The sequence below is a fragment of the Brassica oleracea genome, chromosome C2 (genome assembly GCF_000695525.1).
Source record: "Brassica oleracea var. oleracea cultivar TO1000 chromosome C2, BOL, whole genome shotgun sequence".
NCBI lineage: Eukaryota > Viridiplantae > Streptophyta > Magnoliopsida > Brassicales > Brassicaceae > Brassica > Brassica oleracea.
In genome coordinates this window covers 6,984,345-7,002,864 of record NC_027749.1, presented here as the reverse complement: position 1 = coordinate 7,002,864, position 18,520 = coordinate 6,984,345, and the positions used below count along the sequence as shown (strand labels likewise).

General features: G+C 36.9%; 2 protein-coding genes across 2 annotated transcripts; one reads left to right on the top strand and one right to left on the bottom strand.

Moving 5' to 3' along the window:
• Positions 1 to 9,398: 9,398 nt before the first annotated feature.
• Positions 9,399 to 13,487, bottom strand: LOC106327301. The gene is made up of 2 exons (XM_013765424.1): positions 13,066 to 13,487; positions 9,399 to 11,509 (listed from the first exon to the last, which is right to left on the bottom strand). The coding sequence occupies exons 1-2, from the start codon at positions 13,264 to 13,266 to the stop codon at positions 9,638 to 9,640; spliced, it is 2,073 nt and encodes a 690-aa protein (XP_013620878.1). The 5' UTR covers positions 13,267 to 13,487; the 3' UTR covers positions 9,399 to 9,637.
• Positions 13,488 to 15,767: 2,280 nt separating this feature from the next.
• LOC106323314 lies at positions 15,768 to 18,082 on the top strand. Its single transcript, XM_013761459.1, has 4 exons — positions 15,768 to 16,049; positions 16,081 to 17,022; positions 17,146 to 17,319; positions 17,387 to 18,082. The coding sequence occupies exons 1-4, from the start codon at positions 15,768 to 15,770 to the stop codon at positions 18,080 to 18,082; spliced, it is 2,094 nt and encodes a 697-aa protein (XP_013616913.1).
• Positions 18,083 to 18,520: the final 438 nt, after the last annotated feature.

Here is an 18,520-nt window from a genome sequence, read left to right as displayed (position 1 = left end):
CGAACGTATGTTGGGTCAATTTTTAAATTGCTAATATTTTATAAAATAGATTTTAATTAAGATTTATACACAAATATGATTACAAAAAATACACAAATAAAAAAATTCAATTTCTAAAAAAAATTTTAAAAAAAAAATACCCGCCCTTAATCTAGTTTTTCTTTAAAGATCAATTGATTCCTAATATTTTCAGTTCAAATTTAACTATAAGAGCAGCCGCATTAATGAACCCCCGGTTGGGGTTCATCATGTGAATTTTTTATTATTTTTTTTATTTTTCGTTTGATTTTTTTTAAAAAAAAAAAAAAAAAATTGACCAATAGCGGGCCGCCACATGGCGTGGGGCCCGCTGAACAGTAACGACCCGAGTTCACTCCAGCGAACTTGCACGAACTGGGTTCATTAAAATCCGATTATTTTAATATTTTTTCTTCTCGAAAAACGTGTAAATTTTTGTCTTGAAACTCCAATGCGGATGCGCTCACACTGACTAACTAAAGGGCCTTTGTTTCCAACCATTGATTTTTTTTTCTGATATTTCGACGGTCGAGATTTAACCAAACAGATCTGAATTTTTATTCCTTTCTATTTTTCACTTGATTTTTTCTTTCTGATAAAAACGAAAAAACAAAAGACAAAATTACAAATCTGTTACGAATGTCAAAAGCAGCGGCCACCGAAAATGTTGAAATAATTAAAGATGTGGGTCCCGCTGCACTATTTGCACAGTAAATTTATTTTCTATATATATGATTGATTTCAATCATTTGTAAGAACACACCTTAAAAACACTTCTCTTCTATTCTCTCTCTGTATCAGTGTTATTTCTTTCTACGGGTATAAAATTTCGCCCTTATTTAAATTCATGCGATACAAATAAATTTCAGTTCTTTTATAACACGTTATCAGCACGATCACTCTGCGATTCGGTAAAATTTATTTGTATCATTTATACCCTGTTATAATGGTCGGTATACCGCCTCTACTATTATTTATATCATGTTATAATGGCCGGAATACCGCCTATATTATTTACTAGTAATTTAATTTATTTATTGGTCGGCCGAGCCGCCTTATATCCTGTTAATTATTTATTGGTCGGCCGAGCCGCCTTATATCCTGTTAATTATTTATTGGTCGGCCGAGCCGCCTTATATCCTGTTAATTATTTATTGGTCGGCCGAGCCGCCTTATATCCTGTTAATTATTTATTGGTCGGCCGAGCCGCCTTATATCCTGTTAATTATTTATTGGTCGGCCGAGCCGCCTTATATCCTGTTAATTATTTATTGGTCGGCCGAGCCGCCTTATATCCTGTTAATTATTTATTGGTCGGCCGAGCCGCCTTATATCCTGTTTATTATTTATTGGTCGGCCGAGCCGCCTTATATCCTGTTTATTATTTATTGGTCGGCCGAGCCGCCTTATATCCTGTTTATTATTTATTGGTCGGCCGAGCCGCCTTATATCCTGTTTATTATTTATTGGTCGGCCGAGCCGCCTTATATCCTGTTTATTATTTATTGGTCGGCCGAGCCGCCTTATATCCTGTTTATTATTTATTGGTCGGCCGAGCCGCCTTATATCCTGTTTATTATTTATTGGTCGGCCGAGCCGCCTTATATCCTGTTTATTATTTATTGGTCGGCGGAAATTATTCCTATCGTGGGCGTGGTCGTGGCCGTGGTCACAATCGTGGTTTTGGTCGTGGTCGTGGTTATCGATTTAACCGCAACCATGAAAGGAGTAACAACCCAAGAGGAAGGGGATCCAACACATGGAATCGATCTGATCGGGTAAAAGGAAAAGAAACCCAAGAAAACCCTACTCATAAAAATGAGAACGTCTGTTACAGATGTGGATCGAAGGGACACTGGTCTCAAGTATGTCGAACTCCTCGGCATCTATGCCAATTGTACCAAGAATCTATTAAAGGCAAGGCAAAGGAAGTAAATCTCAATGAACACCTTGTGGGTACAACATCGACATACCTCGAATCCTCTGACTTTATGGGAGATTTCGACGAGGCCACTCATCAAAATATTTGAAGTGCTTGTACTGATCAAGCTTAATAATGCCTAGTGATGCCATAAAATATTATGTATTTCACTTTCAAAATAATGTTGTATTTCAAAATATCTAATGTATAATTATTGTGTACTTGTTATTGATGAATAATATGTTTACTTATGAAAGTTTTTTTTTCTTTATTAATATTAACTGTGTGTTACAGAAATGGATATATCAAAAGCGATAGAATCAAACATATACCTCCTAAGTTCTTCTCATACACTCAAGAGCTCGAGAAGAATAAAGAGATTGAAGTAAGATATGTTCGATCATGCGACAATGCAGCTGACCTCTTCACAAAATCACTCTCTACCTCGGTATTCAGAAAACACATCCATAACATTGGGATGCGTCATCAGAAGGATCTATGACTGCTTATTCGAGGGGGAGCTTACGTAGTTGTACTCTTTTTACCTTACTATGGTTTTTCCCATTGGGTTTTCTTGGAAAGGTTTTTAATGAGGCAACAGAGACGTTAAGCGAGAGCGGATAGTGACACCGGCCCCCAAGGGGGAGTGTTACGAAAGTCAAAAGCAGCGGCCACCGAAAATGTTGAAATAATTAAAGATGTGGGTCCCGCTGTACTATTTGCACAGTAAATTTATTTTCTATATATGATTGATTTGGATCATTTGTAAGAACACACCTTAAAAACACTTCTCTTCTATTCTCTCTGTATCAGTGTTATTTTTTTCTACGAGTATAAAATTTCGCCCTTATTTAAATTCCTGCGATACAAATAAATTCCAGTTCTTTTATAACAAAATCAATTTAAAAAAAATCTCCACAAAATAACCATAGAACACCACGAAGCTTTCATTCAAGCTCTTGAACACGTACATGTTACTCATCTAAAAACAAATCTGGTGATTTAATGTTGGCCTTCTTCTAGCTAGAATTATGATGGGTTCACTCAGGCGACAGTACTTATTTGAACCGCCGTATGGACTCATCCTCGTCAAGCTTTACTCGTCGAGGTTACTCACCAAGTCGCGGCTGTGCTCAAATATCGCCGCCGTGACCGCCTGTCCCGAAGCTCTAGAGTCGTCGCTTCTCGCTGTCGCGGCCATCTCAGATCGAGAACCTGGAGAGATCCTCCAATGGTGGATTTTTAATTATTTGCACAATTGATCCTCATAGCATCTCGTTATTTACAAATCGGCCCACGACTTTCAGATTATACATTTCAAAGATCTTAATAATTGCACGACGGTCCCTACTATCTTAGATGATTTGCATTTCTGCTCATAAACTTCCCATCTTGATTAAATATGTTCTTGATTTTGGCCCAAAATTTTAATTGTGCATTCTAGACACTATCAAATGCAAATGGAAAAATATATGCACTATATACATGGACAAATATATGCAATATACACAATGAAATGAAACTTAAAATAATTTAAAATTAACTCAAAAAATACTCTAAATCATTCGAATCATTGGATATCATTACTTGTGAAATGTACCATTGAACTCGTGTACATGTTTTTTTTGTTTTAAATATTTTACATGTTGAAAGTGAAAAATATATGTACACATGGACAATATTTTTACCGAGAAAATATTGCAACTTGTGAATCATTGTACATGTGGATAATGTATTTCTTGTGTACACTCGATCTTATACATATAAATATACACAAAACGTCATACATATGGCTGATATTAAAAGGACATTGGTAAATTTTTTTCAAGTGACATGTATGAAGTTATCATGTCTATCACTGAATAAGCTGTACATGAACACATGTATGCACGTGGATATTATTAATATGATTATATACGAATATCATTACAACACTGTGCACAAGAAAATCGACACTTACCTTCAACTTTGTATTTTGATATCTCATCATTGCAAATGAGTTTAAGTCATAAACTTGCTCCCAAGTTTATTCCTCTTGTCTTTTCTCCAAAATATTTTCTTGCTCTCCAAGTCTCAACGACTTCAGTTCAGCATCTTGACTCCACATGGTCTTCACCACTCAACATGTCGTCTGCGTCAACATGTCGTCTGCGTCAGCAACTACATCAGTGACTACTTCAGAGCAGACATCTTTATTATTTACCCCAAACCTAGAACGACAAATATTTTTCTATAAATTAAAGAATAGAAACACAAATTTTGATGGAAATTAATTTTGTTATAAGAAAGTAAGAGTTTTAGATTTTTCTTGTTTTATAGAGATATATATTTTTAATATTCATCGTATTCTTAATATGCTTGAATGTTAAAAAACATCAGGAATGGAAGAAATATTTTTCAATTTTAGCTAATATAAATATTTTTTTTTTCACAAAATGGGGTTTCTGTTTAAGTTGAAAAATAAGATTTAACTTTTTAACTTTTTATGAAAATATATTTATGTAAAATATATTTATGTGTACACAATGAAATGAAACTTAAAATAATTTAAAATTAACTCAAAAAATACTCTAAAGCATTCGAATCATTGGATATCATTACTTGTGAAATGTACCATTGAACTCGTGTACATGTTTTTTTTTGTTTGAAACATTGTACATGTTGAAAGTGAAAAATAAGATTTATGGTTTTGGTAAAATTTTAAATAATGTGTACATGTGAACATTGTCTAAGTTAAATGGTGTACATGTGAATCATTGTACATGTGGATAGTAAAAATTTTGTGTACACAATAGCATGTACATGCGGTCTTAAAATTTTGTGTACACATTGTCGTGTACATAGTGGCATGTACATATGTTTTTACTGTTATTTATCATATCCATTGGTATCTTATAATTTTAATGGTATTTAGCATCTCTTTTAGTATACCCATAGCATTTTTGTTTCATTTGCATATAAAAGAGGTTAAAGTGCACATTTGGAAATTTGAGACCAAATCAAAAGGTTTTATTTGCAAATCAGAAACATTTGGGCATAAAATGAAATACAACAAAATGACAAGGACCAATGTACCAAAATCAAAATATTCGCTGGGTCTAGATTGCACAATTAAAAGTATCAAGACAAATTCGTTATGCAAAATTGAACAGATTAGAAGTTTGAGATAAATTGAAAAATACCCAAGAGCTTGAGGACCATATGTGACAATAATCCAAAGTTAACCATTGTTTTTTTTTTTTTTTTTTTTTTTTTTTTTTTTGATTAACCTGGAGGGATCTCAACCCCCAGGGGACTAACCCCTCGGCGCGAGGCAGCCCATTTGTTACTATGGGAATTAGATACCCAATTGCCTGGCCAAACACTTGGGCATATCTGAGGGGGAGGATCGAACCCGCGGCCCTTAGGACCAACGAATTCGCCTCGCGCCACTCGACCACAAGCGCTTGGTTAAAGTTAACCATTGTTGCTCCCATTAAGCTTTTCTTCGATCTGCAACTGATGCGACGGGACACAACTCCGGTCCCGAGCATGAAGGCCACGACGAGGAGGAAATGATTTCACCTTGAGACGGATTGCATAGAGCTCTGTCGGAATGGAACTTGCTGTTTTAGGTCGCGGACAACGAAGCTCTCCAGCTGTCTGTCACGTTTGGCTTTCTCAGTCGTCATCTCCTCCGGTGCTATAGCGGCTGAGGAGAGACTTGAAAATGACGACCATGTTGCCATCTACATGGTTTTTCAATCTGCAATTTAAGCTTTTTACAGTGGTGTGCGATGAAGGGGATGATGTGAAAAAGAGATCTTTAGACTTTTATTTTGTTTCAGTTTCATTAGAAATTAAAAATAAAAGTAAAGAAAAGGAAACTAAAAACACGATTAGTTATATCAAGTCTAACTTTGGTTTCAGGTCCACCAAACTATAACAATGTTAAATGACCAAAACATCTCTTATGGTTTCTCTTTTGAAAGGCTAAAGTGGTTTTCAACCACAAATAAGTGTGTTGGTAGCACAAAGTGCTTTCCAATGTAATAAAAAGAAAGTATTACAAGAAAGTATTACACTCAAAGACAGTTTTCTAGTTTCTAATTACAGTTTGAGTCAGTTCTTGCTCCTAGGACTCTTCTATCGTGAAAAGTAAAAGAAACACAAATGTAATATCTCCTTTGTACTCTCAGACCAAACTAACATTATTATAATAATTAAATATATGTTTTATAAACAATGATTTGACTTATATCTACAACAATTTATAGCCGTTGGATTTACTTTTATAGATTGTAATTGACAGCCTAAATTACATTTTTTATCCACCAATAATTCACTATTTTTCTCACCGACCCACGTATCTCGTCTCTTCCTTATCAAATTTGTGTTCATCTTTCTAACCCAAATTTTCTTTCGTCTTGACATTGATAACAATCTTTACATCAGCTTATATGACATATGCCTCATCTCATCTTCTTCCTCCGTCGCTGGGAAATTCATTATGTTAATCATCTCCGCCTCACTCGCTCAGGTTCATGATTAACCGTTTGATAATTCTTTGTGCTGCTTTGAGTTCGTTAACCGCTTCAAACTATACTACTCCGTTGGTCAAAGCTTTCGCCTTGTCAACGCCGCTTGAATCAATCGGGTATCCAGAGTCTGAACTCAAACCAGAACCGAACCAAATGTCAAATATAGTTGTTTACCACTTTGTTATGAATAATGATACTTATTTCATTTTTTTCCTGAATCATCATATACCATCGGAAAGAAGAGAAGAAGATGGTGTCAAAGAATATTTCCCTCATCTGTACAAGACTCGTGTTTTCTCTACAACGTGATGTTTGTCCACGGTAAGGAAGCCATTGCAACCCAATAAACAAGAAATCATATGGAAGATGATGATATTTTCTCCAATTCTTTGTACTATATTTTACATGTTTTTATCATTCGAGCCTATGTTGCTGATGTAATTAATACTTAGCTAAATTGATATTTTTCTGTTTTGAGAGAGAATGCGCATCAGACTTTTTCACCTTCGGTGTACACCTGAAAACTATCATATGTTGTATATATGTACACCAGTCCTGGTCAGTTTTGTTGTACTCGTGTACACTTTGAAAATTTACTATAGTTAGTTAATCTTATGTAAATATCATGCAATACATGTGCACATGTACAATAACCTGATTCACACAAATAGTGTACACATGCGTTACTGTCCATATGGACGTATCTTTTACAAATGTACATATATACAACAATTTCATAATGTACATGGGTACACCTAAATGCAGTCAATCATGCTCTACATATAGGTGTACACATGTACGTATCTTTCCAACACAGCACACAACAATAGGTAGTCAACTCTAATACACGTTCAATTGTTTGCTTGGGTAAATGTTTGCCACAAATAGCCTCTACGAATTGGTGAATTCAGTTAACAATTCATCTCACCAACACAAACCCCTAAAACAACCAACATCAATTTTACCATACATTCGTCTGCCGCAAAGAACCTCCTGCAAAACTGCATCATGTCCTCGAGATTAAACGCCGCTGTTGAACCTAAATCCAGAGCAGGCCTAGCTCGATTGTCATTCTTCCCATAGCATAAAATTAGACATTTTCTGCAAACTGACTCTTCCAAGCGAACCCTATACAGTTAGGAGGACAACGATGTCGCTCCAGTAACGTCAATCTCAACAATACAGAGATGACAAGCATTTCCATCGAGGACAAGCATCTCCACCAACAAAAGCAGAGACATAGATAAAAAAAGTCACAAAGAAGGAGAAGGAGGAACCACAAGTTTACCAAACAAGCTCTTGATTTTTGTTATAGTGAGAGAAAATAAGTAATAGCATGAACATGTTCTTAGCCAAAAAAAGGAGGATGAGATTTGATTTTATCAAAAAAATTAAGTAGAAAGAAGACGAAGATAACAAATAATGAGATCCACAATATTTGAAGTTGACGTGCATTTCTAAATTTAAAATATTATAATTTAAAATTCAAAAAAATTGTCCCTCAACAAAACTTGTTGGGAACTGGAAAATAAAATAAAAAAATGATTTTAACAAAAAAGTAGAGAAAGGAGATGGGTAATCGTCTAAACAACCAACAAAAATCTACCTTTGTAGTCGTAAGTGTCTGACAGTGTAATAAAAAAATTGAAACTGACTTGTAAATCACTTTAATAAAAACACGTTAAGCGACTTTTTTATGAAAATAACTCTTTTTTAAATACCAACCAATTTTTTTATGATATGCACTGAAAACAATATAGATGGTAATGACCAGGCCTGGCAGTGACATACTCCCTCTGTTTTTAAAAGATGGATATTCTAGACTTTTCACATATATTAAGAAAACTCATTAAATATGCATTGTTTTTTGTGAATAACAATTTTTCATAATTTTTAGCCAATAGAAATTCAATAAACACCATTAATTTTTTTGAAACTTACAATTTTTCATAAAATCATACATTGAAAAGGTAAAAAATGTATTTTTTTGAAACAAATTTTTTTTCTAGAACATACATCTTTTAGTAACGGAGAGAGTATCAGATTAGTGCAAATAACTGTATAGTCGTTGGCGTTGCAACTTGCATCATGCTCCTCCTTTAGCGTTATATGCGTGTATACACACACACACACATTCATGTCGACTAATGACTTGATGTATATGTCCAAATCAAACTACGCGACAAATCATTCATAGTTGTCCCTTCATAATTTATCATTGGGCTAACAAGGCCGATGGATATTCAAGTAAAATCAGGCCTAATTCGGTTTGGATTAGCATACCAGAAACTTATGTTAACAGGTTTATAATAGATTTATCATCAATATTTCTCTATAAAAACATGACTATCTATTTATCTTCAAATATCTGCTAAATAATTTAGATATTATTTCACCTGATATTTTCCCAGTCATTAAGCATATAAAATAGCAGTTTTAAGCGATATGTTTTTTTTTTTGGTTCTTTTCTCGTAATATTCAGTTATTATATTAGCTAACAGCTACTACAAAATTTACCATCAATTGTCCGTCAAAATCCATTAGTCTGCCAAATAATCATGAATATCCGAATAGAACCAGGGGCGGATGAAGAATCAGATTTAATGGGGGGGGGGGGCACGGAAAAAGTTTTTACTATATTTTGATTTTGGATTGGGGGCACTTCTATACTCTTACAGTAACTGTTAAAGAAAATAAAAAAATTAGCTGGGGGCACGTGCCCCCGTACATTACGATGTGTGTCCGCCCCTGAATAGAACTATATAGAAACTTTAGAAATATTTCTAAGTTCAACACTATATATAATGGCAAAAATTTTGGAATTTTACGTATTTAACTTTTATAATATTTATGGGAGAACATTTTCTCCACAATCACAAGATTCACAACTGACACGCTCTCTCCAAACACATTAAGGAAACAAATTAACAAAATTAGAATTATTTTATAATTAGGAAACCAATAATAAAGCCACTCTTGCTAAAAATGCCATTATATATACCTAAGCCACATTTGTCCCATTTTCTTGTTCTTTGTTTCAAACCCACAAGAAAGCTAATCATTCAACTTATACCCCCAAAATTGAGAAATTAAACATAAACTACCCCTCCCAGTTGCAAAATAAAAATCATACTAAGAAAAAAAAACCACAATGTTCAAACCCCTTCCCAGCAAGCAATCACCTAGCTCTTGGCCTCGCCGGAAAAGTAAGAGCCTGCCGAAGTTTCCTCCGACCCGGTGGATTCGGACTCGAACTCGAGTTCGCCAAAGGGGAACCAAAGTTCATGGTCTGAGAAAGATTCACCATATCCACCATCGACCGCGTCTGGTAACTCATCGTCGTGGTATCACTCATATCCCCTCTCGCCGTGGCTCGTTGCCACGAATGCGAGCTCAGACCAGCGAGAACATAAGCCCTACCCGAAGTCTCGTACACTTGTCTGCTCGCCATCCTCTCCTGCGTCTCCTTCAGCTCCGCACACAAAGACACACACAACGGATCTCCCGCTTTCCCCGACACAGCCTCCGACAAAACCCCACGACAAGCCTCTAGAACCGAAACAGCTTCTGTTAACTCACCCCGCTCAGCTAAAACCCTAGCTTCAGAGATTGCTTCCGCTGCACGTAACCTTATTCTCTGTCTATCAACTTCAACCGAGACAACAGCTCTTCCTTCCGACATCACCACCGGTCTGAAAATCTTCACTTCACTAGAATTACTCAACTCAACAGTCTCTTTCGTCACCGGATCTCTATAAACACATCTAACCCTAAGCAACGACATAGAATCCGAAACGACGCCGTTAACGACGGGAACATCAAGATTCACCAAGAAGTTCCTCTCTTCCTCAGCGTAGAGATCACCAACTCCTATAGTCCCGGTACTCGAATCAAACCGGTAGCTTCCAGCTTTAACCGAACCAATCCTCAACACAGGATGAACACACTCAACCCTAACGCTCAGCTCCTGCACCACGACGCTGAGAAGACCACCAATGCACTGCGCAAACGCGTCTTGTATAACAGTCTCAGACTCTATAAAAGAAAACGTCCCTCCAGAGTTCTCCGCAATGGAATGCATCAAACAAGCATCATGGTCAGCGCCAAACCCAAACGCGTGAACCGGGATCCGGTTTACTTCTTTAGGAAGAAGCGTTTTGTAATCACCTCCTTTAGGTCCACCACCAGTGGGACTAGTCATGGTGTATGTATCTTGACCGTCTGTTAAGAGCACGATGCTAGACACCGAGTTCTTGAATCTACGGTCGATCAGAACCTTCGCGCCTTTCTTCAACCCTTCAGCGATGTTAGTCCCTCCGTTCGAGACCAGCGAGTTAACCGCCTGCAGCGCCTCTTGCTTACCGGTCTCGTTCATGAGACGGAGAGGGAAGCTACGTCGCGACGTGGAGGAGAAGGAGATAACGGAGAGACGGTCGAACGGGCCGAGGTTCTGTATCACGAACCCCATCGCACGTTTTAGCAGCGCTAGCTTTGTTCCCGCCATGCTTCCGCTCACGTCAAGAACCGTCACTATATCAACGGGCGCGCGTGAGGAAGACTTCGAAGCGGAAGGAGCTTTAAGGTTGATGAGTACAGCGAAATCTTTAAAGGAAACCGATCTCAACACTTCTGAGACTTCTGTATACGTTTTAACTTCTAACTTCCCTGTAACACCAGGCTCGGTTTCAGCAGGGCGGTTCTGATGTTCCAGAGCCTCGTCGTCGTTAAAAACAGCTGGCTCGGTGTTGAAGATCGATGAGACGGGTCTTGGACGTGGAGAAGGTTGGTTCTGAGCAGACCTGCGCGGTGGTAGTGTCATCCAAGCATCATCTCTTGGTCTAATTATGGGTTTCACAGGGGACTTGGACTTAGCATTAGGGCTCTGAAGAGGGACCTCGTTCCATTTGGCGCGGCAGACGGGACAGATCTGATTGCCGTGCTTGACGTTGGTGGTGATGCAGTGGAAATGAAACGAGTGTGAGCATTCCGCTGTGAAGATGGCGTGGCCTTGTCCAGCTTTCATCGCGGTTAAACATATTGCACACGTTTTCTGCAGAATATGGATAAAGGTTCTTAGTTAATTCAGAGTGAGAAGGGTCATTGTTGTAATTACAAAGAATCCAAAGAAACACTGACATAAGTGAGTCATGTCATAGTCTCTCTGACACATTTGTTTCTGTTACTATGAGGCTCTATTATTGAATGATGCATAAAAAGAAGAGCAAAATGGAATCTTTCCATTTACCATAATCTAAGAAAAAGGTCAAAGAGACTTGTGTTTGAGTTTAACCCATCATAGGTTTAGTAGTTTGACCATTTAATAAGATTGGACCAAGAAAAAAATGGTTTCTTTGTTAGAATATGGAATCTATGAGGTCAAACAATTAAAAAGAACAATAAACAAAAGAGGGGAAAAGACAAAGGACACAGCTTTATAAAGTTAAAGAACAGTATTAACCAAATCAGTAATTAAAAGCTTTTTAGGCAAATTCAACCCATAAGGATCAAAGTTGAAATAACAATAATGCAAAAGCAAAGTTAAAGAAAATGTGAACTTAAAACCAGATGCTTATGTATATTTTAAAGGTTAAAAAATTTACAGCTTAGTTTATAGTAAGGATAATATCAGAGTAATAGCAGTAGATTTAGAGCATTAAGAAAATAAGAAGGGTATCTTTCAACAATAATTGAAAAGTTGAATGCAAAAAAAAAAAGATTGGTCCGTAGAAGTGCACTTGACTATTCACCAAAAACTTTATATCCCATAGTGGCTCCATTTGGGAGAGTTGATAATTACATCACAGCAAATTGCTCATTTTTACCAATAAATAATGGAGAAAGACAGAACAAGAGGCACTATAAACCCGGGACAAAGACAGAACCCAATATTGATGAGTATATAGTGGTTCGAATTATAAGATAAAGTTGGTTTGAAGGAGAGACGTTCACCCATCCTAGTCTTCACTAATCAGTCTACATTTTCATTTACTAATCCTCATTACCCCTCAAGACATTATTATTATTTGACCTAAAAAAAGATTTTTATTTCACCAATAGTTTTCAAAAAGGTCAATACTTTGAAAGTTTATGAATCTCTAACACAAGATCTATTGGCAGAAAAAGTTGATAGTCACAGAGTTGAAAACCCACATCTAATTATATGAAACATTCTCCATTTTAAGATTCTTTTCATGATTTTATTCCCTTGAAAAATAAACGAGTTTTTGTTTAGTCAAAAAGATCACTTGATGTGCGTGAAGATCCAAACACTTTTTAGAAAAAAAGAAGTAGTTGAAGATTAAACAAATTAATAAAGTTAAAAATAGATACAAATAACAATTAAAAAAAGTAAATTAAATTAATTTGGTGGTTCCAAGAAAGATTAGCCCTTGGATTCGCTGCCTCCCCGTCGATCCAACGGTGACCCAAAACGAAATTTCACAACTTTTTTTTTTTTGCTAAAGCAATTTCGAAATTAGCAAACAAATTTGACCGGAAAAATTCAACCTTTAGAGATGAAATGGAATCAAAACGCATAGATTATCAACACACGAGATAATAAAAAAAAAACTAAACTTTGAATCTTAAAAGGTATAAAAAACAAACCTTTGATGAGGATTTGCTAAAAGACCGAGGCAATCTGAGACCAGAGGAGGAAGGAACCGGCGTCGTGGGCCTTGGAACCGTTACCGGAGAAAGCGAAACGGCGTCGTTTGATCTTCTCGACTCTTCTTCGAGCGTTTTGGGAACGTAAAGGCACAGATTTACACCTAAAGCTATCTTTGCTTTTCGCCATTTGCTTCCCATTTCTTCTTCAGACAGGAACGAAACACAGAGAACAAAACTTGGAGGGCTTGTCTGATGTCGGATGGAGAAGATATCCTCACCTCTTATCTTCTGTAGACATTTTTTTTGGTTAAGAGAAGATGGGTACAAATAATAATGAATGAGTTTGCAAATTGCAAAGCTTTCTTTGTCTGCGGGGAGAGAGAGACGGTGAGGGAGTTTTTGACCTTTTTTAGATGAATGATGGGTGAAGGGTACTTTGGTCAATATTTTTCATTATGAGTACTTTGGGATTATACCAAAGTTAAATTTGACCTTTGATTTTTATGTTTTTTTAGTATTCTTTTTAGAGATTGGTCATATACGACTTTTACTTTTGTTTTCTCAAAAAAAAAATTGTTGTTGCTAAACTAGCTAGTAGTAGTACATTTCAATTTGGTTTTGATTTTGATTACATCCACTAACTTTGTTGTAATCATTTCAGTATAGGACATTGTTTTGGTAAATAGTTGACATCATATCTTAGAATTACGGCATCATATTTTGATAATTTATTAGCGTTTCCAAAGTTTAATTGATGATGTTTGACAACATACTATAAGGAAATATCATCATCTTTGGCTTTTAGTAATATGACTCGCTAAAAAACATTTTTCAAAATAACAAGGCGAAGATATGAATTTTCAGTTAGACGATCTTTTCTTCAATATTTTCTTCCTAAGAAAAAGAGTTCCAACACAATTTCATTCCATGAATGCTTTGTTCTCACGAGAAAATGACTTTGTATTATAGTTAGCGCTCATTAAATGTTATATGTCCAAAAAAAAAGAAGAAAGCAAAAATAGATTGAAACTTGTAAGATTTAAGCCGTTGAAGTTGCTGGAAATTTATCAATGCATGCATGCCTTATAGGCTTATACATATTAAAAATTCTTGATTTAAAGAAATTCATGTTGACTTGGCTAGGTTTTACTTATTTATTTACTTCTTATGTTTATTAAAACTATCTACTTAAAAAAAATTATCTACTTATTTAGTTTGTTTCAACTTTCAAGCAATTTCAGAAGTTGATATTTTCAAAATATAAGTCATACATTGCATTATTACGGCCTTCACTTGCAAAATTTTCTAAATTACAGTTCAGTAGTAATGCCTAAACAGTTGATTGTCACGATTCATGATCATATCATCATCAAGTGTATTTTATGATTAAGAATTACACTTACACATTGTTTTGGATTTTCTCTTCGTCTCACAAGTAAGAACTCTTCTCAATGGAATTTAATATACAGTCATAGAATGTTGGTTCACCAACTTCTAACCACTGCTATAGAGGAAAAAAATATATTACATAAATTTATGTAAAACCAAAATTTCAAATCCAAAGATAAACTAGATAGTTTTATGTAAAATAGAAATTTTGGAAGGTATCTCTTATTATATTATAAATTATCGCGTTCTAATTTAAATGATTCATGTATGATATAACTCTTTTCTATCAATGTACCCAAAATACATTTTGAACACAGGAAGGATTCTACTTAGTGACATTAGTTGGTATTTTATGAAAGTTAACTAATAATGTAAATCGTCCAAAAAACTAGTAATGTAATAAGTTCTTGTGTTTGTCAAAGTCATTCTCCTAAAACACGGCTAAACTACTTAGATGCTATCGGTGTGACTGTGTGAGGGTATGTAATAGGCGCGGGGGTGTGTGCATAGATTTATGGGAGCGTAGTCTCTTTATACTATAGAGGAAACTGATAAGGAAGTGCATTAAGTATGGTTGAAAAGAGAGGAGAAATGAGTTGAGGATAGGAGAAAAGGAGGGGACAAATATAAAGCAAAAACCTTCACAGCCATTAATTAGAACCCATTCAGTAGGTGGAAAAAATTGAATTTGTAGTGTCTATTACAGGGTGTCAACCATCATAATTTTTTTTTTTTACAGAAACACACAAATCTCATGGCGAAAATCATATTTTTTTAGAGAAATCGGCCAAAAAAACACTAAACTTTGCGAAAATTACCAAAAGAAACATGTACTTGAGCCTGACCAATAAAACCCAGATCTTTTGTTGACTTTTTTAGTTTATTCACAAACTTACGGTTGACTTACCAGATTAACACACCGTTAACCGATAGTTAAGACAGTGTTAACTCACCGTTAATTACTGCCGTTTAGTGAAACTCGTCGTTTCATCCAGTTGTTTTGTTAAATACAAAATCTCAAGACGACGTCGTTTTGCTTAATTAAAATTGTTGTTGGCTGGACTCGAACCCGTGCACTCGTGGTCTTTAGGGGGTTTTGCCACTGAGCTAGTGGACTTTTCGGAAGATTACCACACATGTTTATTTTTATTGATCAAAAGATGTGTTTGATTGAAATCAAACAAAACGAAACCCGTGTTTGAACGTAACCCTAATTTCTCAAATCGATTTGGGGATTTTTCTTGTGATGTGAGGAGATGGTAAAGACGAAGTTCACAAGGAATGGAAGGGAGGTAATGATTTTCGGAGCGATGAGGAATTTCGATTATGGAAGTGACGAAGCGGTTCAAGAGTCGAAGAAGGGTGGAGAACTCGATGCTTCTATGAGTTTGTCATCGCCGGAGAGATCGAGGATCCGTAAAAAGGTTGAAGGGATATCGATGTTGGCATCTACAGAGACGTCGAAGACAAGGCGGGGAACTTCATATGGGTCGCCTGCGTCATCTCCTAGACAATCGAAGAAGCAGAAGTTAAACTCGGAGAAGAGTCTAGGTGATGATGGTGATGACAAAGAAGAATTTCTCCAGATTGTGGTAAATGAAGAAGAGGAATTTGGGGATATAGGTGATGATGGTAGGGAAGATGAGAACAGTATTGCTGGCATTGAGGAATGTGCCTCCTAGACAATCGAAGAAGCAGAAGTTAAACTCGGAGAAGAGTCTAGGTGATGATGGTGATGACAAAGAAGAATTTCTCCAGATTGTGGTAAATGAAGAAGAGGAATTTGGGGATATAGGTGATGATGGTAGGGAAGATGAGAACAGTATTGCTGGCATTGAGGAAGTTGGTTGTACAGATTTGAGTCTTTATTTTGGTGATAAAGCAAAAAATGATGACTGTGAGGTCGATGAAGACGAAGGGGATGATGATGCATGGGATGATGATAAAATCCATAATCTTGTGTCATCAGATGATGAGAATGAAGAGGAGATGATACCAGCACAAGCTTACAGAGAAGACACTGATCCAGAGGAGCTCCTTCAGCTAGGCAAGACATTTTCAGATGCTGAGGACTTCAAACATGCTTGTCTCAGGTATACCCTGAAAACCAGATACAACATCAAGTACTACAGATCCAGTAGCTTGAAGATGGGGCCAAAATGTGCCGCTGAGATGAGAGATGATGAGGCTCCATGTCCCTGGATAGTCTACTGTTCGTATGATAGGAGAAAACAGAAGTTGATGGTAAAGACATACGTCAATGACCATAAGTGTGAGAGGACAGGGTATTTCAAGATACTTAAAAGGTCAGTAATTGCAAGTCTATTTGCTGAGAGGTTAAGGCTGAATCCTAAGCTCACAGCAAAGGAGATACAGGCTGAGATCTTGAGGGAGTATAAGATGGAAGTTTTAGAAAACTCATGCATTAAGGCCAAGACGAAGGTGATGAAAGAAAGGAGGAAGACCCATGAGGAGCATTTTGATAAAATCTGGGATTACCAAGCAGAGATATTGAGGAGCAATCCTGGATCAACCATGGAAATTGAGACCATACCAGGAGCCACGGTTGGAAGCAAGCAGAGGTTCTACAGGCTCTACATGTGTTTCCAAGCACAAAAGGAAGCATGAAATAAGACTTGTAGGCCTGTTATTGGCTTTGATGGAGCCTTTTTAAAATGGGACATCAAGGGACAGTTGTTGGCTGCGGTTGGAATAGATGGAGACAATAGGATTGTCCCTATTGCTTGGGCTCTAGTGGAGATAGAGAATGATACAAACTGGGATTGGTTTGTGAAGCGTTTGGCCTTGGATTTGGGATTGGAAGATGGGAACAGCTTTATTATAATGTCTGACAAACAAAAGGTAAACACCTTGCTTTCATGATACTCAATGAATGTTTCTAATTTCTTTTTTTTTTCTGATCTTGTAGGGATTAGTGAAGGCAGTTCATACCCTCCTTCCAGAAGCTGAGCATAGACAGTGTTGTCGCCATATTTACGAGAACTGGAGGAAAGGTGGAAAAGATCTAAGGTTACAGAGGTTCTTCTGGTTCATTGCAAGGAGCTACACTCCTGGGATGTTCAACTACAACATGGACGAGCTTAAGAACTATGATCCTGGCGCACATGCATCTCTGATAAAGACAAAGCCAAAGACTTGGTCTAGAGCTTTCTTCAAGATAGGCTCCTACTGCAATGATAATTTGGACAACTTGTGTGAATCCTTCAACAAGACCATCAGGGAGCCTAGGAAGAAGCCTCTGCTAGACATGTCAGAGGAGATAAGGCACCAATGTATGACTAGGAACTACAATAGGTCTAAGATGGCTAAGGACATGAAGACTAGGTTCACCCAGAAGACACATAAAGAGTTAGACAAGGTTAAGAAGAAGTCAAAAGAGTGTAGTCTGCGTTGGGCAATTGGGCCAGAGACTGAGGTGGAGGATAAAGACCAGGCATATGTGGTGAATTTGGAGAATGAGACTTGTGCATGTCGAAGCTGGCAAATGAATGGTATTCCTTGCATCCATGCTGCTAAGGTTATCCTTGGTGTTCTGAATTTGTTGCTCCTTGCTACACAACCTCTAAGTGGCGTGAAACCTACAATTTTGGGATCAGACATGTAAATGGGATGATAGAGTGGCCTCAGACCAATAGATTAGGTGTGATTCCACCACCTAATCGAAATGGCAAGCCTGGTAGGCCTAAAAACTATGATGGAAAGAAGGGAACCAATGAGACAGTGTCTACTACCAAGCTGAGCCGTGCGAACAGGGTAATGACATGCTCTAATTGCAAAGAAGAAGGGCACTACAAGAATACATGTCGGAAGGCTTTTGTTCAGAGCCCACCTAAGAAACCAAGAAGCAGTCCAAGGAAATATCAGGTTAGGGTCTTGGTTAGGGTCTTAGTTTTTTAGCTATCGGTAATGTGTCTGACAATTCATTTATATGTTACATGGACTACATTTTGGCGAGTCACAAGCTCAGTCATCACAAGCTCAATCCTCACAAACTCAATCCTCACAAGCTCAAGCATCACCATGGGAAGTTCCTCAATCTTCA

Excerpts from the sequence above, each read along its gene's own strand:
- LOC106327301 (XM_013765424.1), bottom strand. The coding sequence starts at position 13,266 with ATGGGAAGCAAATGGCGAAAAGCAAAGATAGCTTTAGGTGTAAATCTG. Across the intron at positions 11,510-13,065 it reads TTAGCAAATCCTCATCAAAG|AAAACGTGTGCAATATGTTT; the intron begins GTTTGTTTTTTA and ends CATATTCTGCAG.
- LOC106323314 (XM_013761459.1), top strand. The coding sequence starts at position 15,768 with ATGAGGAATTTCGATTATGGAAGTGACGAAGCGGTTCAAGAGTCGAAG. Across the intron at positions 16,050-16,080 it reads AAGAATTTCTCCAGATTGTG|GTGATGATGGTAGGGAAGAT; the intron begins GTAAATGAAGAA and ends TTGGGGATATAG. Across the intron at positions 17,023-17,145 it reads AGACCATACCAGGAGCCACG|GGACAGTTGTTGGCTGCGGT; the intron begins GTTGGAAGCAAG and ends TGGGACATCAAG.